The following is a 14,626-nucleotide window of genomic DNA, read 5'->3' on the forward strand; positions in this document are numbered from 1 at the left end:
TATAGTATGGGCCAAATGCTACATCTCTGAGCATGTCTAGAAGAAGTGAAATAAAGAAAACAAGATATTGACCAACATCAACTAATTTGATATCAATTTCAACTAGATGCAAAGGTGTGATTTTTACTTCTCTGTTTCCTTCCTTTTCTCAGTGCAATAAAGCCTGACAGAGGAGACTTTCTGGGAACTTATTGCTCTTCTGAGGCAGTCAATGCTCACTTTATATTCAGCCTTGTGTTTTCAGGCACTGGAGTTAGACAGCCTTTCCCCAGAATTGCACTTCCCTGTCTTCCTGTATTATGGCTTAAATCAATGGCCAGCGAGGTGTTACTTGAGACATGACCTTCACCTTTGAATTTGTTTTTCTTCAGTCCAGTTAATATCTAGGGTGTTGATGGTTATAAGGAAATTCCAGACACATGAGGGGTGAGGGGGATTCTCCTCTTACTCAAACTGGTGCAAATCAAGAGTAATTCTACTGAAGCCAAAGGAGCTATATTGGTCAGAAACTACTGTGAGAGAAGCATGCCCATTAAACTTCACGTGGTCTTTTATAGAAAGAAAAGGAGTACTTGTGGCACCTTAGATGTCCAATGAAGTGAGCTATAGCTCATGAAAGCTTATGCTTAAATAAATTTGTTAATCTCTAAGGTGCCACAAGTCCTCCTTTTCTTTTTGCGGATACAGACTAACACGGCTGCTACTCTGAAATGGTCTTTTATGGTATTGCTAATACTTGCACAGGCATTAGTAGCATACAGGGCCTGATCCAACGCACAGTGGGCATTGGATCTGCCCCTAGAAGTGCAATGGAGAAAAAAGGGGTACATAGAAAACTTACCTTATTCACACCCTTACCAACAGAGTTGAGCCAGGTTAACCCCCAGTGTAGACAGCAGGAGGTCAACAGAAGAATTCTTCCATTGATGTAGCTACCACCTCTCGGGGAGGTGCATTACCTATGATGACAGGAGAACCCTTCCTGTTGCTGTAGTAAACATCTACACTAAAGCACTCAGGTAGAGGCATTTGGACCATGCCACTGCTCTATTGCGTTCTCACATTTTCTTGCAGATGGGCTTAAATTGTGTTTGACTGGACACCAAGGAGAGAGAGTCGTGTTGTTACAACTTAGTGGTTTTTTAACATATTTTCTTAAGTCAGTGTTGTAGGTGTAGAAATAAAGCTGCTTTGTTCAGATTCTGCCTGATATATCTTCAAACAAAAGAACCATAATTTCCTAATCTATAACATAGAGACTGTGCTCGTATTTTTACAGGAAATACCAGTCTCTTACACTGTCTCAAAAAGAAATCCACTTTTCATCAAGATCCATTAAAATCTTGCATTTTGGGATTTACAATCTTTTTGTGAAAAACAGATTTCAGAAATGTAGCATTTCCTCATATTAGGACCTTGGTATTTTCCCCAGAAATAAGTCACATTTTTATATATGAATGAATATTACATCATTTATCCTTGTAAATTAATAAAATCCTAATCAATCTACTATATATAGTACACATGCTCGCATATATTGTATGGAGATTAATGCAGTGTTACACTGAGGTCCAAAGCTATGTCTCTGATCTGGTTGCAAATCTAAGGGAAATTACCTGTTGAATGACACGTGGCATGACCTTTAAATCCAAATGCTCCAGGAAGAGTTCACGTCTGTCTGCTCATGCATTGAGAAGACCCAGAATATACAGGATAGATTCAGTATGTTCTCGAATATATTTTAACAATCAGTGATAATCTGGATAGGACATACTGAACTTTATCTCAAATTCCTTGATATAAGTAGTGTATTCTATGGTATGTTCTGTAGCTAGCCACAGAAGATGATTCATGCTTGGAAATATCAACTCCTGGCACCAAATAATATTTTCCTTTTTCTTCTTTTTAAATATCTTTGGTATTGAAGGAGCTTGTCTTACACAGACTCCTGCAACAGGGGAGTAACTGAAAAGACATCTTGCACAGAGAGTAAAAAGGACTGCAATTAGATCAACAGACTCCAAAGTCAGTATTTTAAAAAATTCCCCAGGCTCATGAATAAAGAGCAGATACAGTCTAAGAGACTCAGTTCTGTATTTTCAGGGACAGGATTTGATCCTGTTTTTTTTTTTTTCTCTAAAATTAAGCACAGATGGATGTCCTAGTGTGTAAACTATGAAAGGCAGAAATCCTCTTATCTCCACTTGCTTGTTCTTGTTTATTTTTTTCCCCAGAACATTGTACTTTATTCCAGTCCTGTTTCTTTAAAGCTCTGATGCTGCAGCCTGTAAAAGTGATGCCTGCTCAGCAGTCTCGGTAGTAATGAAGGGGTTTCACGGAAAACGCCTAAGCCCAGCTCATTTGGCAGCAAGGGAATCTCGCTGTTGGATCTGTTCCTACTTCAAGAAGATGTTTCCTCAGTCATGTTTTTGTGAACATACAGCTAAACAATCCGGGCTGCAAATGCAAAGAGAATAGTGGCATGATTTATGGAGAAAGTGATTTCCAAGGTTTGATCCACACAAGTTTCCTTACATTATATTGGAAAGGATATTCTATATGCAACTCAACTGGAAAGTCACATTTTAATAAATATTTTGGTAAGACCAAGAGAGTGTGAAATCCTGCCTGAGTGTGAGGAGGATCTCCCCTCTGCTAGTAGAAAATATGATAATGCTCAATTCATGGAGGCTGGATTGCCTTGTGGTTAAGGTACAGGATGAGACTTGGGGACTTGGATTCAAAAAAGACCTTGCTCTTCCATAAATGCCTCATTGGCAAGTCACTATGATTTTTCAGAGATGTTGAAGTTGATGGAAACAGCAGATGTTCAACAACTTTGAAAACCAAGCCATAAACTTTTTTGTGCCTCATTTTTTGCAGCTCTCTAAAAGGTGATGGTATAGAGCTAAATGATCTGAAGTTTATAAAGCACTTTGAGATCCTTAGTTGGAAGGTGTTATAGAAGTGTGAAGTTTTGTTTGGTGCTCAGATATTCTGGTGATGCAAACATTAGAAATGCATATAGATTTCATATATATGGCTGCTAACATTTTTTGCTGTAGTCTCACAATAGCAAAACTTAAAGGAAAAAAGTCACAATATGATTTATTTTTTCTTGACTGGGGAGGAAATACAACGGGGGAGCAAGAACTAGCTAGTAAATAATATTCACCCCAAGGACTGTATAGGTTACCTATGGCAATCACATGGGTAAACCCTGCACAGATCTTTGCAGAAGAGAGGTTAAGGCTAAAAATGAGAGAGACCAAAAGTCTGCCCTTTTAATGAGAAGCCATTCCAGAGATCCTAAAATATACTTAGAAGCAGAAATGTTAAGCCCTGAGGATGAATGCTGGTTTGTTATAAGATTTCTATTCCTCCCCCAGAATTGCTCAATGTAAAATTCACGTGACATTTTGGCCCTCTGTACTAGGAAAAAAAAAAATACCCCCCCCCCCAAAAAAAAAAACAAAAAACCCAATGTTTAAAACAGTTGTGAAACATGGTTGTGGTCCAGCTGTGTTTGGAATATCTTCTTGTGGATTTTTTTTTTTTTTTTTTTTTAGAAGTTCTAACTATGTGAAGGATTTTTTTTTTTTTTTAAATCCTGGCTCAATAGAGACTTGGCTGCCAGGGGCTGCAAAAAAAATGCACTACTTAAGTTGGATGTGAAACATATTTCTGATTCTTGGCTGTATTTGCGGCTTCTAACACCTCTGCTGTAGGCAGATGCACTGGGTGGGACGTGACTGTGGAACTATGCCAGTGTGTCTAGCTCTTTTTGGGTTCCCCTATTGCATTTCCTGGTGCTGTATGATCTCTGAATTTGAAGAGGCTTCTACTGTGTGTACACTGATGTATACAGATGTCTGGAAAAAAATCTCTGATTTCAGATATTACTTTTTAATGTAAGACATTTCTCTGTAATCTCAGATGAGAAAGATGGGCTGGTGAGTAACTGGGCTCTGCCCGGACATGCCTGCCTCATTCCCTGTGGGTTTGTGCAGAAGTTAAGAAATTCCTAAATAAACTTTACCTTTGATTCCCCAGTGATGCTCCTCCGTGCTGAGGCAACACCTCTCTTTAAATGAGCTATGACTCAGCAACTTGCCACTTGGACTCCTTGCTCTGCTTTCACATGCAGCAGGGAAACAATGCACTGATAGATTTGGGTGCCCAATGTCCGTCTCAGCTCGGCACCGGCTCAGAGTGATGCTTCGGTGTCAGGCCATAGAGGATCAGCAGCAGCGAATGTGAGCCATGTCAGCTGTTACTTCAATTAAACACAATGCATGCAAACTACCTTGAGATGATGGGGAAAGTTTATGCTTGAGTCAGCAAAGCCAAGGTACTTCAGAGTCGAGTGGAGTTAAAATGAACCTGGACTGGAACACTGCAGCTAAACCCAACCCACAAACCTTGGGGAAATGCAGATTTGAGTCTTAACCCTAAAACTGGGCACCCCCACTTCCCCCGCCAGCTTTCATAAACCCTGTCAACACTGCAGAGATCTGCACGCTGCTGTTGTTTTGGCTAGTACAGTGCTCCCATGTGGCCAAGTGCTGAGATTTTGTGTGTCTTCCATGTGTTTTAAGGCTTGCTTAATTATTGGAGGGTGAGTGATCCATTGGTAGACCACTTGACTTATTGTCGGGTACCCTAACCTCAGCACAGCCACTGATTTTTGCCATGTGGCCTTGGGCATGTAACTTAACCTATCTGTGCCTCAGTTTCCCGATTTTAGAATAGGAATGATGATGTTTACCAGCATTTGTAAAATGCTTTCATATCTACAGCTGAAAAACTTAATATGGGGGTCTCTAGGTGCTACTCAGCACAAATGATAAAGAATAATAGCAGTAAGTAGTGAGTACTCTTTAAAAAGAAAAGGGTTTTACAGACATTGATCCATATATGTGTATAAAATGTCACCTTTTGGAAACTGGACTATAATTTGCCTAAATAAAAACCAGCAGATGCAGATTTTTGTATTAAAATAAGTAACTTCAAGGCAACAACAAAAGTATAGAAACACATATTTTCCTGGGGGAAAAGCTCACCTCTTGGGAGGAAAGGTGAGAGGGAATCTACTTCATATTAACAAAGTCTGATGCATTGAGGATTATCGGCCCAATTCTGTACCTACTAAATGAATGGATTTTTGCTATTGAGATCGCTGGGAGCAGAATTGGGCCCTGCTGCTGGATTCTGTCATGTTTTTTGAACTGCAATTCAAATTTCTGATGGGGTTTCCTTCTTTTCTTATAAATATTGCAGTTGGCAGCTTCTCCAGAAATGAATGCCAGACAGATTTAGGACCAGATCCTACTTCCAAGGCTTCATAGGGTAAACGAGTCATAAAGTTTCATAGTAATCTCTGGGAATTCCTTTTTGGGTGGTTGCTACTCAATAGCTGGAGTTTTGATTTCAGCATTCTTTCTGTTGGCTTTCTATGTTGGGTGGAGACTCGCTGTCTCTAGCCAACTCTTGTTTGTTTGAACTAGGAGTTCAGCATGGAATCATCTTGACAAATACATTAATTCAGTACAATGATTAAACTCATTAGGTTACAAATGTAAGTGGTAGTGGGTGGGTGTATGTTCTGCTTCTTAGCATCTTCCCAATGACTGGAAGCGTCTATCTGCTGAGCTTGGGTTTGATTTTCAATTCTGTTATGAATAATACTCAATTCTGCTGCAGGTAGCATCTTTCCCAGTTCTCGTAAATGGATTTCATGCTATCACAGTGGGATTGGAGTGTGTGTGTATGATTTTTATGATTCAGTTCCTATAGTAATGTTTGTTCATCTATTATTTAACGTTTGTATACAGTGACTTTGTCCTGGAGAAGAGATGGAGACTGCCAGGAAACAATGCCCCTGTGACCAAGTCGGTCCTGGGTTACGTGCATATATACCCTTTACTTGGTGCATGGTGCTTTACAGAGAATGAAGATATGGGGCTTGATTCCTAAATCCATTCAATGGAGTTGCACAATCATTCAACTGGTGTAACAGAGTGGGATATTGGGCCCATGGTCCCTATCCCAATGGACTTCCAATCTGGTTATATTTGTCAGCTCTCTTAAATTTGAGGGTGTGTTTTTTTTTTTTTCCTTCCCCGAGTGTCACAATAAATTTTGCTTCTCTCCACTTCAATGTTTCCCCTTCTAGAGAGACTGGTGCACCATAGATCTATTCTTGCCTGGCCCTATTCTCAAGGGAAATGCCTCAGGGAATCCTATCTTACAGCACTGCCACCCCCAAGCATTCAAACACCACAATTCAGGCCTTTCAAAATCACGAGTGAGGGAAAAAATAAATGTGCCGTTCTCTATTTGCTTTCTGGCTTTTGATCCTTTGGTCATATTTTAATTCTTTTCTGTGCAACCATGAGGGCTACTAATTTATTGTAATAAATTAAAAATACAAAACAAAGATGATCTCCTAATCCCATGACTCCAGGAGCTAGGTCTTTAAGAAAAACATCAACTATCATGAGATTTGTGATAAAATTGCAAGAGACAGCGACATTGCTCTACTGATACAAATATGCATCATGCGAAGAGTGTCGTACATGTTAAAGGGCCCAGTTCTGCCCTCAGAAACACTCCCACACTCCTGTTAACTTCAAGTGGCATTGGGCAAGTATAATTAAGGGTGGACGTTAGCCCAAACATGGTTGTTATTGTGGTGACTTGTCACAACATCACCCTTTATGTCCACTCTTTTGAGATTGAAGTCCTAGCTCTGCTGAAATCAATGGCAAAACTCCCACTGTCTTTAACAAATCCAGGGTTTCTCCTTTAATGGCTCCAACAAGTCTGTTCTGTGGCTGGCTGCTGAGATTCCCCAAGCATGGGAATTTTAGGAGGTGATATGCTTAGGCAATACTTGCCCTTTGATCTCTTTGCACCTGCTCTTACATCAACATCTGGGTGAACCCGAACTTAGTAAATGGAGGGAATTCTTCAAGACTCTGAGAGACCTACCTAATTTGCATATAAATATAAATACTATTTAATGTTGGAAATAGGGTAACTGTATGCATTTATCTGCTTGAACCTGCATCATCCCTGATGGATGAAACTGCTTGTTGTTTGAGTTCTCTGGCAATAAAAGGCAGTCATTACTAAACTTTGTCCTCCCTCTGTGGTGACGGGGGAGGATGACCCTTGGCTATGTTTTAGGACTTGGTAAGTTGCAATTTATTTATTTATGTCTTCAGATTTATAACATGGACACTCTCTGAGGCCCTTCTTCTGCTCAGGGTGTCTATGCCAGAAATTAACATCGCAACATAAATAAAGGACTGCTCATAAATATTTCTACCTCAGCCCCCTCTTCCCCCTCCCTCCCCCCTTCCTCAGAAGCACTGGAGAAAAGAGGAAAAAAAGACAGGCTTTGACTTGTGCCTGAAAAGTTAACAAATGTGGGGAAGTGATGGAGGGAACGTGTTCCAAAACTGAGGACCCATTGGAGAGAAGGCTGTCATTTACACTGATGGAGTTCCAACTTGAACAGCCCTGCTGATCACTGCATCAGTATGGAAGCTGTGGGAGAGGTGTCTCTCAAGCATCAAGATCCCAAACAGTTTAGGGCTTTATAGCTAAAAACCAACCCTCTGAATTTCAGCTAGAAGTTTATTGGGAGCCAGTGCAGATCATGTAGCACTGGCCTAATATGTTTCCAATATGCAACTCCCCTTATTAAGCAGGTTGCTGCATTCAGTACCAACTGCAGCTTCTGAGTGGTCCCAAGGTATACTTCTCTATAGATCACATTACACCAGTCTATATGTGAGGTGTCAAAGGTATGCGTAATCAAGTCAAGGCCCACATTGGAAGAGATGGTCGCACTTGTTTTGCCAGGCACATATGGGGGGAAAGTGCTGGTTGCCACAACCACCACCTGGACTCCATGACAAGTCCAAGACCCATCGGCACGCTCCAGCTGTGCCCTGTCTTACTAATGGTGGACATGCTCCTTTAATGAGGGGTGGGGATATACCTTCTGTCCACTCTTCCATTTGCTTCTCATAGCCAACAACATCTGAGTCTTGCCAGGACTGAATCACAGCCAGCCAGCTCTCATCCAAACCGCAAATTAATCCAAGCACTGGACAGTTAAATTAATTGCTCTGGCTGGGTCAGGTAGGATGGAGACATCGAGCTGAACGTTGTGTGCATGCTGCAGCCTATGTAACCACTCTAGCCACCGGGTAGAGCAAAAGAGGTAGCAGTATGGATCCCTGCGGGCCCCAGAGCAGAGGAGCAATTGTCCACGACTACCCTCTGGGTTATCGGGGAGGGATAGCTCAGTGGTTTGAGCCTTGGCCTGCTAAACCCAGGGTTGTGAGCTCAATGCTTGAGGGGGCCATTTAGGGATCTGGGGCAAAAATTGGGGATTGGTCCTGCTTTGAGCAGGGGGTTGGACTAGATGACCTCCTGAGGTCCCTTCCAGCCCTGATATTCTATGATCTCAAAAGACTGGAATAGAGCCACTCAAGAGCAGCTTAGTTCACCCTGCTAGGGTCTACAATTGAATCACATGGTCAGTGGTGCCTAAGGCTGCTGACAGATCTAAAAGAATCCATGTAGCCCGCTTTGTGCAATCCTACAGTGAGCCTTGCAGAAAGATAGAAACTTGGAACCTAACAAAATAGGTATCTCTAATATAATGCAGATGGGACCGAAAGCAAGACATTTTTCTGGATAACATGACCACAGTTGTTACTGCATTTTGCATCTGAACAGTGACTTTTGTAATCAAAAAAACTTTTGAATGTTTTAGAGACAGGGAGATTTAGTCTGAGTTCTATAGTCCAGCTGTGTCACTGACATGCTTACTGTGTCTGAGTTTGGGCAAGTTACTTAACCTCTGCACCTCAGCTTCCCAGTTTGAATACTGGGGAAAATGGGAATATTAATACTTTAGTTACCTCTTTGTAGTGTCATTTGATTAGTGACCCCACAAAAGCCCCATATTAGTGGTAAGATTAAATGGTACCTTTCTTTTTAGCTCAATGTAGCGTGGTAATGGAGAGATCCAGTACAAATACGACTGTCTTAAAAGGACATTGTCAGGTAATCCTTTTCTAATGGGTTGGTTAGATACTTTAAACTCCAAGCAAATTCTGTTAATATGCAAAAGTAAACTTTTGGGGTGAGTTTACAGTAGTTGCATGGGATTTCATCATCATCATCATGGTAGTGTCCAAAGCAGCTTGTTGGAATAGAGATGTTTTACACTGAGGCAGCATAATGCCTATTTTTGCAGTATAGATAATGTGTCTGAAAGGGTCCCCTACTTCTTAACTGCTGAAAAGTGGCTTTCCTTTAATTTTTTTTTTTTTTATTGCTGTTTCAAGCTCTTGACACTGTTTTCTGTCTGCCTTTTTCTGATAAAAACCACGGTTATCTCCTCAGGGCTTCTTCACATCCTAATTACAATGGAGTCCCTCATTAGCCCTGTAGGGAGACAGAGTCAAACAACATATGGTATTTTTCACTTAGGATGCTGTGCTTACCAAAAGTTGGAGAGAGACAGGAAAAGGGGGAGTTAACATTTCATAACCATTTATGGAACAAGCACTGCCCTCCTTGGACCCAGTTCAGCAGAGACTGTGGGCCTCAGATCAGGAACTTTATCTGGCTAGTAATTGCATCGGCATGCTGGCTTTCTTGTGTATGTGTGTGGGCATTTGGGGAGCAGGATTCTAAGCTGCAGAACCTTTGTGCTGGCATCCACATGTGAGTATGAATTAAACATCTCTCACTTGAAGGACCATGGCTGGATTCTACAATTGCCTGAAAAGTAAAAAGTAAGTGACGTTCTAACCTTTCCCCCTCTACCTTTTCTAAAGTTAGTTGATTCTAGTGGATACTTTAAAATTCTGTCTCTGATATAATGATTAAGAACTATAGCACCAAATAAAATTACTATCCCTAAAAAGATTTTTGTCCCATTACATTGAAAGAAGAGAAAAATCTTTCTTCCAGATTACCTAAATTGGTTGTACAATCATGAATAAAAATAAGAAACACAGAAAAATGCACACTAGTTTCAAAGAGCTGCATTAATTCAGCTAGTCATAGCATTAGATGCTACTTAAGAAATTCATGTGCACAGCTTTTGAACATAAAGGCTGAAAGTGTTTTTCATTTTTGCTCTCCATTGTCCAATTGTCCTTTGATTTTATTTAAAATATATAATTTTGGTTGCTATACTGTCATGGTCTGTGAAGGGAGAATAAAATTGAACACTGTCTGCTTATATTTGTGCTTGAGACAACTATGGAGACACCTTGGTTTTCCATTGATACTCTCCCTGCTACGGAATAGAACAAAATATTCTGTTTGTAAAAGCTATGCAGTGGTTTTGAGACTGATATTTTAAGTGAGCAGACTGTAGAGGGCTCTCTGCTTATAATACAGTACAAGATTTACTGGAAGGAAAATAGCAGTAAAAGGCTAACAAAGTTACATCTTGAAGTTTAAGATATAAACTCATGATCCTTCTGTCATGCAGCGTTGTTAAATATGTGAGTGAAATCCTGCTAATGGGAAAACTCCCATTGAGTTCAATAAGGCCAGGATTTCACCCTCTGTTCCCCCCACCCTTCCTCAGATTATATACTTCAGTCCAGGAGCCTGTTGCATTGATTCCTTTGATGGAGACTCAGACATTCAAAGGGCACCCAACTCCATTGTATTTCAGCTAGGGTTTCCATTGGATTTTAACTCCCTTAGGCACCTCTGAATATCTCAGCCAGAATCTATAGAAAGGTTTTAAATATTTAGAAGAGAAAGTAATACTCACACAAAGAGAGAGAATGTGCCGATTGCTAACAAAATAAGCCAAGAGGGAGACTTGGTGAGGAGGTAGATGTTTCCACTTGCATTTGTGAGAAAGCCACCTCATGCCTTAAATTAGGAACCCAAGAAAATGATTTTTCAAGGCAAATATAATTGTTTACTTCCGTTCTCAAAACACCACTCCCCATACTTAGGCTAGCCAGTGATTTTTGTTTCATTTCTGCTCAAACACTTTTCTTAGGAATCATTCAGCATCCAGTGTGACTGAGGCAAAAATGGATCCTGTAATCTGGGAGAACATTTGTAAATAAATAAATAAATAAAAAATTGCCAGATGAGGGTTCAGTGAAATAGGTTTTGATTACGTCTGTAATCTCTATCTCATCGAATCTCTATCTTTGTAACGTGGAATAATGGACTGTTTGCATTTGTTTCCTTAAAAAATCCTGGCTTTCTTTATTTTGGGTGCTGCTCTGGGTTTATGTTTTGACTCCATTTCATAAACTGTCATCTTAGTCTTGTGATCAGTTCCTGGGTGGATTAGTGCAATTATTAGCACTTTGCAATCTTCACTTTTGATGTTCATATTCTACTTTGATCTTGACTATTGCCAGTTAAAACTATTATTTAAAAAATCCCATTGTGATACAGTTTGGAGCACAAGGTTAAGTTTTTATGTGGATTGTTAGGAATTTGACCTTAAGGGCTTGTCTACATGGGGCAATTGAGCAGAATAGCTATTGCTGTTAGGAACAATATATATAGCTCCCCATGTGTCCCCCGGGCAGATACTCTACTTCAGAATAAAAGTCTGTCCTGGAACAGAATGTCTACACTGGGAGTTATGCTGGAATAGCAATTGTGGAATAGTTTATCTTAGTCTTTACAGCTCTACCTCCAGTTCTGTGCTTATTTACATCTATCCCAATGCAGTGACTTGCACAATTACTGCACCTCCTTCCCCAATAGTTAGACTGAATGCACCAACACGTACGTGTGTGTGTATTTCTAGTGGGATTTGTAAAATGCTGTCAGAGTATCTATGATGAAGAATGACCATTATATATTCAGAATTCTACTACCTCCAGCTGGGATAAGGGCTATTTAAAGGTAACTTTCTAGAACCACTCGAAAGCTATGTTGCCTGAGTGGCCTAGTTAGAACCAGATGAACCAAAATCTTATCTTCTCCAGGTCTCCTTATCACTATAAGAGGATTTTTGAATCATGCTGACATAGACCAATTCATAAAAAAACACAGTTGGAGATATCTGGGAGTCTCGTTAGCGATGGAATGATATATTGAGATGATTCTTGTTTAATTCCGTTGGAGCAGACCACTTCTCCCCACATTATTTTCAGCATTGTAGCCCCTTGGAATCCTATAGCGTGAGGTGCTGTACAAACACATAGACACAGACAGTTCCTGCCCTGAAGAGTTTACAAGCTAAGAGCACAGAGTAGGGCACTGGCAGAACTGGGAACCGAACTGGGGTCTCATGAGACCAAGAGCATTGCCCTGTCCACTGAATCATACTAGAATTGCTGATGTGTTGCCCTGATTATAAAGACTCCTGGAGCCATGACTATTCCTGAATGCGTTCTGTTAGACTATCTTTGTTACCATCTTATTGAGTGCATATAATACTGTAATTAGGTTGGACAGCGGGAGAGGAAGAAGATGGCAGGTTAAAATCTTTTATTGCTGAGTGCTATATCTGAAAAGCCAGTGTAAAGTCCACAGTAATGAGCTTGAAAATGAGTCAGAAGCCTCTTATGTTTTTGAGGCCAAACCCAAGGACACACCGTGCCTGTTTGATGGGACTCTTAGGAACTTTTTTCCCAGCGTTTTGAGTTCCCATGATGTGTCAGTCCTGGGAATTTGACAAAACTGCAGAGCTCTACTTTACGTACATTTACAATGTACATGATGAGGAATTTGCTTTGAGTAAAGCAAGCCAATAAATGAGATGTGTGGAACTTTAATATTTGTTAGCATGCAAGTAACTCCTGAGCCATGGCAAACAGCCTCCCTAAATGTAAACCTTCACACAGATACTGCTCAGTAATCAATCCATGCACTGTGCAAGGCAATGGGCCAGATTCATTCCTGGCATAATTCCATTTACTTCACTGGAATTAAGCCATGGATAAATCTAAAGTATCAATTCTATTTGGGGTCCTGCTCCTGATCTTACAAACTCCACGTGGAATCCTCACTCCTGTTCTGACCCCTTTAGGTTGGGGAAAAGGGCCAGAGCAGCATAAAGAGGCCCTGAAAGGCCTGGATGTGTATCTGGAAGGATTCTCCTAGGGCAGGTGCTGTGGTAGATAGCAATAAGGCTGCTTCCTCCTGAGGATCCCCTTGCAAGTCCCGGAGTACATGGTGTGGAGGAGCAGGGGGAGAGGTGTGACTCGGAGCTGCAGTACACAGCACTGCAGATATTCAGAGCAGCACTGTAGCCCATAGAACACCCCCAAGAGGCTCCTGTAACTGAGGCCGGGTCTACACTTACTGAGCAGCAAACCAGGGTGCAAACCTACAGCACGCTGCAGTCATGTCCCCTGTCAACACTCTCACAGCCCTGTAGCAGTGTCCATACAGAACATTGCTGCACGTGAGCTGGTGCGCTGCAGATTCACGTCCTGGTGTGCTGAGCAGTAACGCATCATATGGACCAGCCCTTAGATCATGGGAATTTTGACACTTGACTTCAGTAGGGTTAGGATTTCGCCCAGTTTTCTCCTGAATATCCATGTGATATGGCAGTTTTCAACTGCAACCGGAGGAAATGTCGGGTAATTTCGCTTTATCTGGATAGTGATTTACTGCTGAACAATGCCCAGCATTACTAATATTCGCAAAGAAAGTGAAGTGTGTGCACCCCTCCCAGAGTCACGGTGGTTTACTACACACTCACATGATACTGTGACTGGCCGGATGCCATATAATCTAAGCAGATTTTTAGTAACCTAAGAGACGTACTTGGTAAAAAATCAATTGCTCGCAGCCGTTCTAACAATGAAGTATTAGGTCAGCTAATACATTATGGCTCAAAAGAGTTTGTAAAGAATACTCTTGCTGCCAAAGCCTGTCTCACTCTTAAAAGTCTTGATGTAACTCAAGTAGCTTCATTCTCCCTGCAGAGCTGGCCAGCAAGAATTAGAGTTTGCAGGGAAAACACCCATTCTGCTGAGTTCAGCAGTCTGAAGAGTTCAAAAGGTAAAAATGTGCAGCTTCCCACCAGAAATAAACTGTGAAACTGGTTCAAGAAAGTGTGATTGCAGCTGGCAATTAAGCCCAACAGCCGGCACCTTGCTGGAAAGCAGCGTGGCTGGGGCCCAAGGTCAGGGAATGGAAATTCTTGACAATCGGGGAAGGGGAGACAACAGCCATTTATTGCAAATATTCACCATAATATATTGTAAGCAGTGAGGGTCTTTTTACACCGCAGGACAGAGAAATCTTTTAAAATAAAGACCATCCAGAATAGTTGGCTCCCATTATTCCTGTGTGAAATCCAGAAGCCTGGGTTCACTGGGATCCATGAAAACTTTATGCCTGGACTCATTTGGCATGGCCCTGAGTTCCTTGTTAGTGTAAACCATGCACCTCCTGGGTGTGGGGCTCTGTCCCATTGAGTGGCACCGAGACCACTTAAAGAAAGATTCATGAGTTTTCTCTACAGACTTAGCTAACAGCCATATTTAGCTCATGCAGTAGAGGCTCATGCACTATGCTCTGAAGGTCCCAGGTTCAATCCCGCCACCAATGACCGGGGTCTGTTGGCGATCCATTATCACGAACT

At 41.3% G+C, this 14,626-nt stretch overlaps 1 protein-coding gene across 4 annotated transcripts in view; it reads left to right on the forward strand.

Moving 5' to 3' along the window:
- Positions 1–14,626, forward strand: part of KIAA1210 (KIAA1210 ortholog) — a 90,227-nt gene that overhangs the window by 13,483 nt on the left and 62,118 nt on the right. For 3 of the 4 annotated variants that reach the window (XM_077826969.1, XM_077826970.1, XM_077826972.1), the window contains exon 1: positions 9,670–9,824. The exons of the other annotated variant lie outside the window; for it this stretch is intronic. In XM_077826969.1, the coding sequence (XP_077683095.1) occupies positions 9,790–9,824 (35 nt within the window). In that variant the 5' untranslated portion in view covers positions 9,670–9,789. Of the gene's footprint in view, positions 1–9,669; positions 9,825–14,626 lie in introns of those variants that run through there. 4 annotated transcript variants of the gene reach the window in all.

Source organism: Eretmochelys imbricata, chromosome 9 (genome assembly GCF_965152235.1).
Source record: "Eretmochelys imbricata isolate rEreImb1 chromosome 9, rEreImb1.hap1, whole genome shotgun sequence".
Taxonomy (NCBI): domain Eukaryota; kingdom Metazoa; phylum Chordata; order Testudines; family Cheloniidae; genus Eretmochelys; species Eretmochelys imbricata.